The following is a 15,642-nucleotide window of genomic DNA, read 5'->3' as shown; positions in this document are numbered from 1 at the left end:
TGAGACGGAAAATTGAATGAGTTTTTACCCTTTAAAGAAGATCTCCATTTCATTTTAAAATATGCTGTTTCCTACATTTTTAATGCTACTAATGCTTATATGTTTGCACATGTGTCTTTAATCTCTATGTATCTGATTATTACTAGTCACAGTTGGTTACACTTGGATCCTTGGCACCTGAGTATGGATATAAAGTCATCAGGTAGATTTCAGTGGTAATGTTTATCACCCCTACTAATTAACATGAAGTAAAATTTTATGCTTCCTTCTCAAATATAACTCATTTTTTTGATTTGTTGATTTTTTTTGTGTATATCATACAGAACATTCCAAACAATCTTATTCATCTACATACCCACTTCTCAAAGGCACCCTCCCATAGTCCCCTCCCCCACAGGAGCCCATATACTCGGTCATCCCTGTTACTGTCCACTGTGTTGTTGGCGCCCCCAGCCATTTCCTAGTGCTTTTCCAACCGCTGAATCTAGTCAGCCTATCTAGAGGTCCTTGTTTTAGGAAGATCAGCTGTTCCTCATCTAGCAGCAATCAGTTGCCAATATTCCTTTAGATAAGATTGGGGTTTGTTGTTCATTTTCCCTATGCTGGGTTACTGTCTGGGAGTCTCTTGGGCACGCTGGCCAACAACTCAGAGGAAGGTATCTCCTGTCTGGCATACATAAGGACTCTTAAAAAATTATATTGACCCCTTTAATCTTTGGTTATACTTTCCTTTTTGGTGTTTAAGACCATACAGTTGGCCCAGATAAACCAATTTATTTTTATTCTTAATGGCCGTTTGAGGATCTGTTCCTCAGGGGTAACGTGGGCTTGGGAAGAGCTCCTGGCTCCATTCTTTTACCAGTTCCAGCTATGTGAATATGTCAAAGGTCCTGCTTGACTATGGCTGGCTTCACTTGGAAGCATGGAGGAAATGTTTCCTCTGTGTTGACCCTCCTCTTTGTAGACTGGACCCTGGTTCAGGTCCATCTGGTGGGGTTTCCACAACCTCATTGATCAAGAGGACAGGTGACTTACCACAGTTACAGGACATTTTAAGAGATGCTCATAGTCCCCTGGAACTTAGTCAACCTAAGAGGGCAAGGAGCAAAAACTGTCCTTTATGTCCCTCTGACCAAATTAGTATAGGCCTCAAAGTTTGGCTGTTAAACATCCAAGAGGGTTAGTTCCACCAGTCTGGTACTTTTAATTACCACGTGCCATGTGGATAAAGCTTGGGCAAAGACAAAACATTCTCAGATAAACCTTGCCTAGACATATAGTCCTTGATCTAGTTGTGTGTATAATTTGTCAGTAGGTTGTTGGACGAATATGGTTCCTTCTGGTTTTTTAAAACTAGCTAGGCATTATTTATCTCTCTCACTGTCTAATCCTTCCACCATGGTTTACCCATTTAAGGTGTCCCATTTTCCCCATTTCTCCATTAATAATACCTTCTTCCTATGGTCCCACCTCTCTTGAGCTCCTTCTTTGCCTTTATCCCCTAGGTTCCTTGTATAACCTTCCCTCCCCCCGCCCCTTAAGATAACCCTATTTTTATCCATATCTCCCTTATTAATGCCTGTTTCCTACTGTTCTCTTTCAGATTCTTTCTTTAAGGAAAATAATTTTTAAGAACAGGTTCATACAACATGTATCCTGTAGCAGCTACATTGGGCATGTATTTATGGTCATTCCTCTTTAACAACTAACAGTGGTTCACTATATATATACATATACATATATATGTATATGTGTGTGTGTGTGTGTGTGTGTGTGTGTGTGTGTGTGTGTATGTGCCTGCCATAATTTATGTAACTACACAGGGGAAAGGCATTTCGTTTGCTTTAAATTCTTGCCTCTTACCACTTGCCAGTGAACAATACTGCATATGTTTTCAAGTGTATACACTTTGGGGGCATATCATATGGATGGTATATTCAATTTGACTGAAAATTTCCACATTATTTTCTAAAGTGTGGCTTTACTAATATGCATTCCTGTTAGCTGTAATTGCATTTTTTTTTTTTTTTGGCCCACACTAGCACTGTTTAGAGTTTTCAATTTAAGAGAAACTTACTTTTACAGTCTTTTAAAGTAAGTTTAATACAGCATAAAATTTTTTAAAAAAACACTTCTATACATAACCATACAGTAACTCTTACATTCCAGACTTACGTTAGGTTGATGTAATTGACAGTACTAAAAAATATTATGGTTGGGGCTGGAGAGATGGCTCAGTGGTTAAGAACACTGACTGCTCTTGCAGAGGACCCGGGTTCGATTCCCAGCACCCACATGGAGGCTACAAACCGTCTTAACTCCAGTTCCAGGGGAATTCAAAGCGCTCTTCTGACCTCCGCGGCATTTCACGACATGGGTGCACTCACATATATGCAGGCAATACACTCATACACATAAAAAATAAAAATAATAAATGAAAAAATATTTAAAAAATATTATGGTTAAAGAAAACTCGACTGCTTTACTTGTAATCAGATGAAATGAGTCATGAGAGTCTAAACCAACTTAGTGAAGACTCATTAAAGCACCGTCTCTCATGGAAACACTTATAAGCAGACAAAACACCAGTGGGATAAGCTTTCAGTTGGAATAAGGATATCTTCTTGATCATGTTAAGTTCAAATAGACTGCTCAAAGGCTGGGGTTTAAGCAAAAACTATAGGTGCTGGTTCAGAGACCCTTGAGTTATAGTTGCTAGACTTAGTACCACAAGGTAAAAACAAAAACGATCTGATGGAAGAGAAGATGGGGGACGTCAGTATGAGAGACATAACCTGCAGATGTTTCTTTTCAGTTTGTGAAGTGCAAATGTCTTCTTCAACAGAGAATCTCACACAGGGAAGATATATGCTTTGAATCAAGCTCCATGAATTCCAGGCAAGCCCATTTTTCATAGTGTTGCCTCATTAGTTTGTGGAAAGTATTATGGGTTGCTGAAACACTGGCCCTGGTCATATTGAACATAATTAGGAAAATATGTTATTGAGAATGGCACATACCCTTCACTGCTCCTTTTGTTTCCTTATGAATATAATTTTTCTTTACTTCATAAGATTCTGAACATACTAAAAATTTTTAATTTTCTTTTCCAAGTTAAGAGGAAAAGAAATATGGAGTCAATCCAAACATTCTAAAGCAAACTGATACTTTGAATTTTTGACAGAGTGAACTTTTAGAATTGGTCTACAATGAATTTAATCCTGGTCTTGCCATCACTTAAGCCCACTTTGCTGGTAGATGTAGGATCCATCTTTTCCTCTATAGTAAGGAGGTCTGAAGCTGCTAAGCATGGTGCTTCTTGGGGACCTTATTTTTTGTTTCACTGAGTCATGCTTTCTTTTCTTGGTCTGTCTTCCCTCCCTCCCTCTTTCCTTCAGAAATTAGAGATATGTGCTGTAGATATAGGTAATTAAGCTACATTTCTCTCTTCTTTGAGCAACAGACTTTGTTAACATGTCACTCATTGAGCATGCTACAATTGAGCATCCCTAATTGGAAAATCTGAAATTCAAAATGTTTGAGTGCTGACATGACATTAAACAAGTTTCAAATTTTAGAGTACTTTTGAGTTTTGGATTGCAGATGTTCAACTGGTATAGTCTATATAATCTACAGACTCACTAATTCAGCTAAATTGATGGGCTTGGACCCCTGTTTCTACTTCTCCAGTGCTGAGGTTACAGGTACGTGCTCCTCTGCTTGGCTTTTAGGTGTGTTCTAGGAATCTGAACTCAGGACTTCATGTTTGTGAGGCGAACACTTTACCAACTGAGCCACTGCCCTAGCCCCAAGAGGTAACTTTAACAGTTGTCCTCACATTCACATTATGGGACACAAATACACAAATCCTCTAAAGCACAGAGATTGGAGTTTCACTTCAACAATTCGGATACCATAGGCATTAGAAGCCATTTCACATTTTTCTTGTACACAAAATTATCTTTTTTCCTTTTCATTGTCTTAATCTCCACAAGAAGCCTAATGTTTAGAGGATTCGTGCATCTGTGTGGTCAGGACTTGATTTAAACTCATGGCTTTGCAATAATCTAGTGAAAACATCCATAGAGTTAACTAGTTTGTCATTGAAATCTCATAGCAAGAACTAAAATGCTCTTCATTTATGAAGCCATCTGTTAGCTAACTGCTAGTTAGTCTCAGGCTGAAACAAATGCTGTGTTTACATTTCATCTTCATCACAGACTTTGTAAAAATAGAACTTTCCTTATAATGGTAATGTTTATTAGGCATTAAAAAAAACCTTTATGTTTGAAATACATAATTCAAAGAATTAGAACAAATAGTGAAATCAGCATTCTTTCCTTTTTAAAATTCCCTCCTCTACCCCTCCTCCTCCCTTCCTCCCTCTTTTCCTTCCTTCCCCTCCTCTCTTCTTTAAATAGGTCTCACTGTATTCCAGACTAGCCTTGAATTTGCAATCTTCCTGTCTCAGTCTCCTGTGTAGCTGAGGTAGCGAATGTAAGCCACCACATCCAATTCTGTATGAAATTTTTCATTAGAAAAATATTTGGTGTCAAAAGGAAATTGTTCTTTGGGTTTCAATGCAAATATTTGTTAATTACAAGAAATCAAAAGAACACGAACACACACACACACACACACACACACACACACACACACACACACACACACACAAAACCCAGGCCCAGATGGATTTACAGCAGAATTCTAACAGGTAAAGACACAACCACATGCATCTTTAATAGCAGAAAGATAACACATGTATTTCTGAGCCAGATTGTATATCCTTTATAAATCTGTAATAACAAAAATATGTAGTGTTTAACAAGCAACAGGCACTGTCATTAACATTTATACATTAACTCATTTTAAATACCAACAATGACCCTAGAAAGCAAGCAACATCACTGTATTTTATATACATAAACTGAAGGCACTAAGAGGTAAACTGACTTGCCCAAATTCCTGTTTATAAAGTAGTTGATTCTGACTGACCATAGGTCTGTCCTCAAGAGCCTGTACGGCTCACAGCTCCATTATACTGCCTTGAACATCTGCTGCTGGGACCACCTATGGGGGAGGAACAGTCAAGAGCGGCTGGCCAGGAATGCCAGCTCCCCTGTGATAAATGGGCAGAACACACAACAGACTGAACCATGTCCTTCACAGAAAGGCTCTTTCAATTTTGCATGCTATTAATTTCTTAATATGAAAATGAAATTATTGGCTGGGTGTGGTGGTGCATGACTGTAATCCCCAGCACTCAGGAGGGTGAGGGAGGAGGACTGTTGTGAGTTCGAGGCCAGCTGGATTACATTATGAGTTCCAGGCCAGCATTTCCTACAGTGTGAGACCTTGTCTCAGAAAAAAACAAACAACCCCTACCAACCACCCAACCACCACAAAATGAACCACAGAGAAAATAAAATAAAATTGCCATTATCCAAATGTTCTAAAGGACAAGATAAAGATGTGAAATTACTTGATCCAAGGGTATTTTACATGTAAGTACAATGTAATTTTGGTTTTAATTTGTACAATTTTCGAGAAATAAACTGCTTTGGTCCAGAAAAACTGCTCAATGTCTGGAAATTTATATCATGCCACAGCCCAGTATTTTAGTTCTGTATGCAACACACCCGCAGGGGCAGACATGCCCCAGAGTTTATGCGTTAGGGCCAATAGCACCTTGCTATAGATTACTTTTTATTTTTCTTCTATTAACTAAGGCAACATTGCACATATACTTTACTAGTTATGAATTTCATTCTGAAAACTGAAAAAGTACATGTATTTGTTTAGGTCCCATAATGATTATATGGAATTTTTAATTCTTGAGAGATTTCCCCCCTCATATCTTTAGTGTACCCCTTTCTAAATTCATCAAATAATAAGACAATGTAAAATCTGGTTGATTTGTCTTCTTTTCTCAGTACTACTCTGAGGGTTGGGGTTGATGGTACAGGCCACTACTATACACCAACACACTGGGTTCAGTTTCTCAGGTCTCACTTCAGAGCTCTATCTTTTTTCTATGCCTTGAGCTCTATTCTTTTCCTTTTCAGTCGTTGCTGGCACACTCCTGGCTGCAATCTCTCAGACACTGACTGGTAACTGTTAAGTGTTAGGATGAGCACTGAGCACCTCTTCACTCAGCTGCATCACGAGGAAATCCTGTTCTGCCCAACTTCAAATGGTGCATTTTCTTTGCATCCAATAGTTCAGTGAAATAAATATTTTCCTCAGTATAAAAGGGCAAGTTTTGAATTTTTTTTCTATTTTACTTAATACTTTTAGTATGAGTGCTTTGTCTGCATGTATGTAAGTGCACCGATCTTGTGCAATGTCCTGCAGAGGCCAGAAGAGAGTGTCAGATCCCCTGGAACCAGAGTTACAGACAGTTGTTAGCTGCATGTGGGTGCTGGGAACTGAACCCAGGTCCTCTGGAAGAACAACAAGTATTCTTAAACACTCAGTCATCTCTCCAGACCCCATTTTAAAATTATTTTGTGATGAAAAAATTTTACTCTAAGCATACAAGCCTACCTAGGGTCCATTATCACATATTATAATACTTCCAAAAATACTGGTTGATGCTTAGTGAATGCAGAATGGGGAGATGACTCAGTGAGTAAAGTGCATGCTGCACCCACAAGCATAAGGGATCCCTTGAACCCATGTAAAGTCAGACACGTTAGTACTTGTCTATAATCCCAGTGCTCCTACCATTAGATGGAAGGCAGGGACAGAAGAATTGCCATAAGTGAGAGGGCCAGTTAGCAATGGTGGAAGAGAGAGATCCCATATCAAACAAGGTAGAAGGTGAGGACCAACACCCAAGGTTGTCCTCTGACCTCCACATACACTGAACTCCATAGCACATGCATGCCTGTACACACACACATATATATACACAAAGATTTAAAACAATTTACTGTCTGATGCAATGTGCCAGTCCCTGTTCTAAGCGCCTCACATGCTACTGTCTCATCTCATAGCAACCCCATAAGGAAGATATCCTCATAGAAAGCTGAGGTACAGAGTGCTGTTTGCCAATCTGTCCAAGGTCACATGGCTAGTAAGTAGTGGAACAGGGATTTACACCTTGAACATCTGGTATCAGAACACAAGTTGCTAGTAATCCTACCTTACTGCCTATCAAGTTTTTGGGGACCTCTTGTTGCACTGGAGGAACTAACTGTTTCACTATAGATTTTCTAATCACCACCTTTCTCTTTGGAGTCTAACACAAATGCTCAATAAATATTTATTACTTGAGTAAATGAAGACTTGACTGCCAATATTCAGTGTTTTCCCCATCTTTTTAAATATGCCTTTTCCTTTTAGAAACAGCAAGCTGAAACCCCAAACACCACTTACTCCTTTCTCAGTGTCGAAGAGAAAAAATTCTACATTTAAAAAGAATATTGTACCTTACTAGTTTTCATCTGAACTTTAAGTGTGCTGACCAAAGGGAAAAACTATAAGTCACTCTTCCAGTATTCGGTTGCACAGCCCTGGAATATCAGGCTTACTTTGAAGGAGAAATTCTTTTGTAATAATATACAAGACTTAGATACTCTTCTCCACTTTTAGTAGAAACAGCTTTATGCTCCCTGGGCAGCTCAGATCAACAATTATGTGCCCTGCAGCAGGCTGCTAACCAGGGACCTACTGGCTACACAAGATCAATTCCAGATATGTGTGCATATCAAAGCTCACCCACTGGCCCATCTCTTCGTTTGTAGATTTCAGAGGGTCAAACTTATCAACAGATAACGTATTGAGGGCAGCATGCTTGATTCACAGTGAAAGTTGGTGGTAACATGCTAACATGGAGAAAAGCTACCACAGTCTCAGATACTGACAGGTGGGCAGTTTTGACACTTTTTTTGCTAGATAAGGTTCTTACTTAAAGTCACATCCTACAAATAACATTAAACATACCGTAGGACATGAGTGTAAGTAAATAAATCTATGAAGGTAACACAAAGAGAAATACAATCCTTGGCTTTTAAATGGAAACCTTTAGAGCTGGAGAGACAATTTAAAGGCTAAGAGCACTGGCTGCACTTGCAGCAGATGTGAGTTCCATTCCCCGCACCCACAAGGTAGCTAACAACCATCCTTAACTCCAGTTCCAGGGAATATGATGTCCACTTCTGGCCTCTTTGGGCATTGCATGCATGAGATGCATTTATAGGCAGGCAAAACACTCACACACGCAAAAAAAATTTTTTTAAAGAAAACAATTGTAAATTTTTAGTAGCTATGTGGTAAAAACAGAATGCTTATGAGGATGAAAGCTGCTTAATATAGACATTAATTAATTACTGATTTATTTTGGTACTTGGAATTGAACCTAGGGCAATAAACTAAGTACCACTGAGCTTTTAAACCTCAAGTTCCTAGACAACAACTCTTTAAAAAAAAAAATTTTTGTGAATGTTTGTGTGTACATGCATGAATATGGGTGTACAAGTATACATGTACAGGTATGAAGGTATGCATGTGCATGCACAGAAGTGTGGAGGCCAGAGCCTGATATTGGGTGTTCTCTCCAGTCATCCTCCATCTTATTTTTTGAGTCAGAGTCTCACACTGAACCTAGAGCTCACTGCATTGGCAAGGCTGGCTGGCCAATGAGCTCCAGAGATTCTCCTTGTCTCAGTCTCCCCAGCTCTGGGATCACAGGTAAAGGCTGTCATTTTAACATGACTGCTAGGGATCTGAACTCAAGTTCTCAAGCTTGTATGGCAAGCACTTTACTGACTGAGTCATTTTCCCAATCCAATCATAATTCTTTTAAAAAATAAAAATAAGTGCTCACTTTAGCAACACATATACTAAAACTGGAATGATACAGAAAAGATTAGCATGGCCCCTGTGCACGGATGACACGCAAATTCATGACGTGTTTCTTGTTTTTTGCTCTCTGTGTCCTGTGCCTGCTTCAAGATGTTAATGCTTAACTTTCTGCTCCTGCTCCAGCCACCTCACCATGTCTCCCGACCATGACAGACTCTGATTCCCCTTGAACCATAAGCTAAATAAACTCTTCCTCTGATAAAAAATAAAAATAAAAATTTTTTATTTTATGTGTACAAGTGTTTTGCCTGTGTATTATGTTCATATACCACATGTGTACCTGATGCTTACACAGGCCAAAAAGGGGGCATTGGATCCCCTGGAACTGAAGTTGCAGGTGGTTGTGAGCTGCCATGTAGGTGCTGGGAATGAAACCCAGTCTGCTTCAAGAACATCAAGTGCTCTTAACCACTGAGCCATCTCTCCAGCACTCCTCCCCCATTATAATTTTTTACGGAAGAATTCAGGTGTAGTCATGCTCAGCACACTTATATTGCAGACAACAGATCAGAGAGAGGATGGCAGCACTGCGTAGAAATGTCACATAGGTCTTAGTCTGTCTAAGCACACTCTATGTGTCCATAACGAAATTACCCAACGATGCATTTTGTGTATGTGATGTGTGATGTGCTTATATGATATGTGAGCCTGTGTGTGTGCATGTGGTGTATGTGTGATGTGAGTGTATGTGTGAAGGATGTCTGTGTAAACAGATGTGTGTTCATGATATGTGTGTCCATACATATGAGCATCACACTTCATATCCTTAAAAGACACACGATGGTTTATATACTATCTCAATGTGGCAAAGAATCCCTGTATGTTACAGATTTCCAATAGTATCAGAAAACTATGTACCTATAATACTTAAATATAGAAAACAAGAAGTAAAATGAGAAGAGAATGGTTGCATAAATTTAAAAACCATATACAAAATCAGAAGTCTTTCTCTGAACTGGACTTTAGTTAAAAGAGGCGCCACTAAAGACAAAAACTCCATATCAGTGATCTTCTAAATAAAAAAGACCATATGTATCACATGATCATGGGTGTGGCATACAAATCACAGAGATAACTTACACTGATGACTGATGAAGAAGTTGACAAGTTCAGACCTTCTAGATCAGCTATCAAGCTTGGAGAAAGGACTGGGGTGGGAAGGGCGATCGGCGTGAATTCTGAGTTAACTGTAAGAAAAGGCCCAAATTAGCAAATGTGCATGAAAATTTAATTCAAATTATTAAAAGCAACATTTTTATTTTGTTAGTAACTCTAATTAAATTATTTTGATTAATAAATGTATAACAACTCTATTTAACATCTTGATTTAGTCAAGTTATTATCAAGTCTTGGCAGTCATTAGATGCGCTTTCAAAATGTAATGGCAAACCTGTAACAAAACAAGAGTAAAAATACCATAATAGTTTCTGAAAGTTTTTATCACTGACATTTACTACCCAATAATTTCACTAAAAGAAAATGGAGAAAGATTCTTCCACACTAATATAAAGAACAGCAGCAATCTTCAAGAGTTCTCTGATCGAATCAGAAATTTTTAAAGGATGCTTAAATCATTTCTCTTTTAGTTTCCATTCTAACCAATTAGGCCATGTAATCTAATTACACACTGTCACAAAGCTATGTGCTAAAACTGGCATGTACTTAAGAACAGACACCTGAAATTTGAAAATCCTCAAATATGACTTGCCTATGGCTTCCAAGACGTTGCCTGGAAGGCACTTGTCTGTCTCCACCTTGCGGCCTCCACCCTGCCGCCTCTGCTCTGCTCCATGCCTCTGAGATGTGCCCTCTCTGCCCCACAAATTTACATGGCCAAACCCTGATGGCTGCAGTGCTTCTCAATTTGTGCCTTTACATGTTTTGATTCCTACTAGCCTATGTGAACAGACCTCATTTTACTGACTTCAGTTTGTAGTACTGTCTCACTTATTCATTCAACTGCAAAAAACTAAAACATGGGAAGACTTTTAGGTTCAAACAAATTCTCAATCCAAAAGCACTGCAAAAGGAGGTAACATTTACTTCACTTGACACCACTTTTCAGAGCATCCTTTTCTCATTTTGGTTTCACGATAACTGAGAAATTATGCAGAAAACTATTACTTCATAAAGTTAACAATGAAATGTTTCATTTTCAAGATAAGATCCTGTCTTCAAGTAGCCTGAAATGTAAGGAAAAAAGACAGGCAAGCTTTAAAAAATAAAGTAACAATACAATTCATAAATGACAATGCCAAGGGAGGAAACTTTTGAAGGAATTCAAACAAATACAACAGAAAAGCAGAGTGAGATTGAGTGTCCAAGGGAATGGGACCCTTGGTTTGCCCCTGGCCTTTATAGTTAGCGTGGTCAAAGCATTGCTACAACCCCCAGCTGGAGGCTGGGCGTGGTGGCACACACCTTTAATTCCAGCACTGGGAAGGCTGAGGCAGGTGGATCTATGTGAGTTCAAAGCCACTCTGATCTACAGAGTGAGTTCTAGGCCAGCTGGGGGGCTACAGGGAGACCCTGTCTCAAAAAGGCCAAAAAAACCCCAAAACACAAAAAAACAACCCCCAGCTGGATTTATCCTCTGAAGGTATAGCTAAGAATCTAGCAAGCAGGAGCTGGAGCGATGGAAGGCTCAGCCGTTAAAAGCAATAGCTGCTCTTGCAGAGGACCTGGGTTCAGTTCCCAATATCCATGTGGTGGGACAATGGTCCCTAACTCTAGTTCCAGGGGTTTCAACACCTTCTTCTGGCCTCCAAGAGCAATGTACAACATGAGTGCACTTTCATACATGCTGACAAAACACTCATACACATAAAATAAAATTAGCAAAAAAAAATTTTAATCTAACAAGCAGAGGAATGATAGGCTATATTCAGCTCTGTAAAATGATTAATTAGATGGCACTGTGAGAGACAGACTGAAGGATAAAACTGAACAAGATGGAAGAAAGGCAATGGTAGAGGCTGGGCATGGTATACATGCCTGTGAGCCCAACTTAGGAAGCAGGGGCAGGAGGATCAGGAGTTTTTTGACAGCCTGAGAAACACAGACTGTCTTGAAACCAAAAGTAGCTATGAAAGGTAACAGTAGTGTGAAACGGAGGTGGAGGGAGACTGACTATAAGATCATAAAGCAAATGCAGGCATCAGCAGAATTAGAACTTGGTTCTCCCAACTTGGATCACAGTACGTTGCCTTTCTACATGACCACTCTGGTGGGGTCGATGTATATTTGTCCATTTGTTGGTCTACCTGTAAACCCATCCATCTATCCCTCATCATTCACAACATTAAATGCTTATGTAAAGAACAAAAAACAATAGGAACCAGCCTCTGATTTCACCTTGGCTTGCATGTAATGAGAAAGAAAATCACACCACAGGCAAGCTTTACAGGGCATGTACATGAAGGGGATCGGAACTGATATGCAGAATGCTAAGTCAAAGTGTGCGGATTACAAACTCATTTTGTTTTCTTCTTGTTTATTTATTTATTTACTTATTTTGAGTATGATGTGCATGGGGGTCAGAGGACAACTCCAGGTACTAGATCTTGCCTTCCACATTGTTTGCAGCTGGGTACTCCAGGTCAACCGGCCCCAGGTTTCCATGGAGTCTACTGTTTCCCCTTCCAATCTTGCTATAGGAGAGCTGTGATTATAGGCATGCACTACCACATCCAGCTTTATGTGGGTTCTGAGGATTCAACTGGGGCCTCATCCTTGAATGGCAAGCATTTTACCCATTGAGCCATCTCCCAGTCCCTTTTATTCTTAAGACTTTCAACAAAATACTCTTTTCTTTGCTAAAATATGTACAGTGCAGCAATTATACAGTTACTCTTCTGAAAGTTTCACTCAGAACTGAATACAGCAGCACATGCAGTTCAGTCCAGTGTCCCCGGCTGCATCACTGGTTTCATTCACTGCTGTCATTCCAGGCATCATCACTAACTCTTAAAACTGCTGGCCACATACAAGACACAGATGTAAGTCTTTTGACATGTCAAAACTCATATAGTTCCCCTGAGCAGTATGAGCATTACTCTAATTTTATAGAAACAGCAACTAATGCAGAGAGACTATGGTGATTAATCTTGGTTGTCAACTTGACTGGATCTGGGATCAACTAGCAGGCAAGCTGTTGGGCACACCTGTGAGGGATTGTAATGATCTGTTCAACTGAAGTGGGAAGATCCACCCTAAATGTGGATGGCACCGTCTTCTTGCAGCCCAGATAAACAGAAGTCCAAGAAAGAAGAGCTTTTGCTTTCTGCCTGCTTGCCTTCACACCATGCTGGCAAGTTCATCTACCCTGTTCACATCTTGCTGCTGCCACCATTCTTTGCTGACGTGGGAATTCAGCTTCTTCAGTCCTCCAGCATGGACTAAGGACTAGTGACTCTCCAGGAAACCTCTAGGCCTTTAGCACCGCACTGGGTCTGGTGGCATCCAGCCTCACAGGCTGAGCAGGTACCAGGTTCTCAGCCTCTCTAATGTGAAGGTGGCCATGGTTGGACTACCTAGACCATATCATGTAAACCAATAAATTCTCTTTTAATGTGTATTCATTCTCTTGCTTCTGTTCCTCTGAAGAACCCTGACTGATACAGAGATTAATTGCCCAAGGTAACACAGCTAGGAAGTAAAAAGAACTGAGATTCAAACACTTACAGCTTAGCTACATTGCCCTCTTGGCCACCTCACTCTGCTGCTTTGACCACACATCATTCAACAGTGTGACATCACAGATCATAAAGCTTATCTGAAGCACAGTATTACTGGCTGATGGATATTTGGAAAGGCTTCAGTTTGCTGCTCTAGTAGTGCAATGACCAGGTTTGTACTTCCTACAAATAAACATCAGAGTGTGACTGCTACTGATCATTTTATTTAGAACATTTCCAGAAAGGTAAAAATAGACCAAAAAACAAAAAGCACACTGCCCTCTCTAACAGCACAATTTGTTCTAGCACAAATGTTTTCTCATGACACTCACAGAGGCATATAACTTCATAATCTAAAAGAATTATCAAAGATTTACTGTTTTTCTTTTTCCAATTTACAAATGAATGAGGAAAAGAAATTAAGTCATCGAGCTGGTTAGAGGCATGCCAGGACTGATGTCTGTGCTCTTGGTAGCACCCCTTGACTACTGCATTGGGAAAATTTTACTTAAAATTGCAGAACCATCTTGCAACAGAGTCAGTCTACAGCAGGAGCTTCCTCAGAGAGACAGTCTGGTGATTCTGGCAGGAGCTCTTTCCCCTTTCTCTCAGGCTTTACTCTGCTCAGCTTGCCTTCCCCAGCTCTGCCCTCTTACCTCCAACTGCTTAGCTAATACAAGACTCAGGAGTTACACCTTGATACTCCTGGATGGATTAGACACTACAATCCTAAGAGCACTCTGTGCCTACCTCCCTTTCATCTCATTGATAATGTGGCAATCTAAATGCTGGCTATTATGATTCAAATATGAACTTTGCTCTGGGTTCTAGTATTGGAGATTTGGTCCCCAACGATGTGCTAGGTATTTGGGGAGATGCTTGAAACTTTAGTTGGTGAATCCTTAGCTATAGGATGTAGGTCACTGGGGAAGGGCCATTGAAGGCACCTTGTTTCTGCCCCTTCCAATCCCTCTCTTTGCTTCCTCCTCCATAGGTGTTGGCCAGCTCTGTTTCACTTTTACCCCAGGCCCAAAATAAAGGAAGTGGGGGGCCATGGAATGAAACCATGAGTCAAAACAAATCTTTCCTCCTTCCAAACTGCTTCTCTCATGTCAAAGCAATGAAAAGTTAACATACCAAAGGTTTGAGAGATGGCTCAGTGGTTAAGAGCACTTAGTGTCCTAGAGGACCTAAGTTCATTCCCCAACACCCACATGGCCAACATCTATCCTTAATTCCAGTTCCAGGAGCTCCAACACCCTCTTTTGGCCTACGTAGGCACACACATAGTACACTTACAGATATGTAGGCAAAACATTCATGCACATAAAATAAATAAAATCTTGAAAAAGGTAATATATCAACGTTATGTGTTAAGTCTTATTACTCTGAAAGTTTCTTGTAGGCATGCTGTATTTATTTTCCTCTCCAGCATGTAGAGGAATACCTACATCACAGCAAATAGTCAATAAATACTTCCTGAATGGAGAAATGGACAAACTCAACATCTGTAGTTTTCCTGGTATGCAGTGTGGAGTAAATGTGTCTGCCTTTCCTTAAAGTTAATCTACCTCGAATAAGCCGAGACATTTAGCCACTAAGTGTGGCTTGACCATGTCACCCACAAGCTGCTTGTCCCAGCACTCAGGACCCACTATAAGCTCAGAGGCAGCTGGAAGCAAAGTCAGCAGCCTTGGGTTTGTCTTTAGTTCTGAGCTCAGATCACACTTCTCCCACAGGCCTCTTAAGATCCTCAATGTACCTTGCAATTCTATTTCTTAAGACATACATATGTAAGAGCATAAGTAAATCCATGTGCTCAGTATCTACACCCCAGACTAGATTTTAGTTCCTGGAAGAGAATGAGAAGATTCTATTTATGTATGATATTACAGCATCTAGTAGAGTCCCTTGACTCAGCAGACAATCCATCTAGAGACACTGGCTATACTGACTTCTAAATAAAGAGTTTCAAGGGTTACTTCTGATAAATGCAGGATTTTGCAAAGATTTTTAAAGGAAAATTTAACTGTATGGGCATTAAAAACAAAGAGAAATATATAAAGTACTGAGTTTTAAAAACAGATTAATATCTTCT

General features: G+C 39.8%; 1 protein-coding gene and 1 non-coding gene across 3 annotated transcripts in view; one reads left to right on the top strand and one right to left on the bottom strand.

Moving 5' to 3' along the window:
• Nucleotides 1-15,642, bottom strand: part of Ap3b1 (adaptor related protein complex 3 subunit beta 1) — a gene marked incomplete at its 3' end in the record, with an annotated part of 255,901 nt that overhangs the window by 56,813 nt on the left and 183,446 nt on the right. For both annotated transcript variants that reach the window (XM_008855981.3, XM_029557630.1), the window contains 1 exon segment: nucleotides 9,949-10,055. In XM_008855981.3, coding sequence (XP_008854203.1) covers nucleotides 9,949-10,055 — 107 coding nt within the window.
• LOC115068090 lies at nucleotides 8,823-8,929 on the top strand. Its single transcript, XR_003847471.1, has one exon. It is a non-coding gene; the product is annotated as a U6 spliceosomal RNA (small nuclear RNA).

The sequence above is a fragment of the Nannospalax galili genome, unplaced genomic scaffold (genome assembly GCF_000622305.1).
Source record: "Nannospalax galili isolate Female #2095 unplaced genomic scaffold, S.galili_v1.0 scaffold907, whole genome shotgun sequence".
In the NCBI taxonomy this organism is placed as follows: domain Eukaryota; kingdom Metazoa; phylum Chordata; class Mammalia; order Rodentia; family Spalacidae; genus Nannospalax; species Nannospalax galili.
Note: the sequence above shows the minus strand (reverse complement) of the source record. Positions and strands in the feature narration are given on the sequence as shown.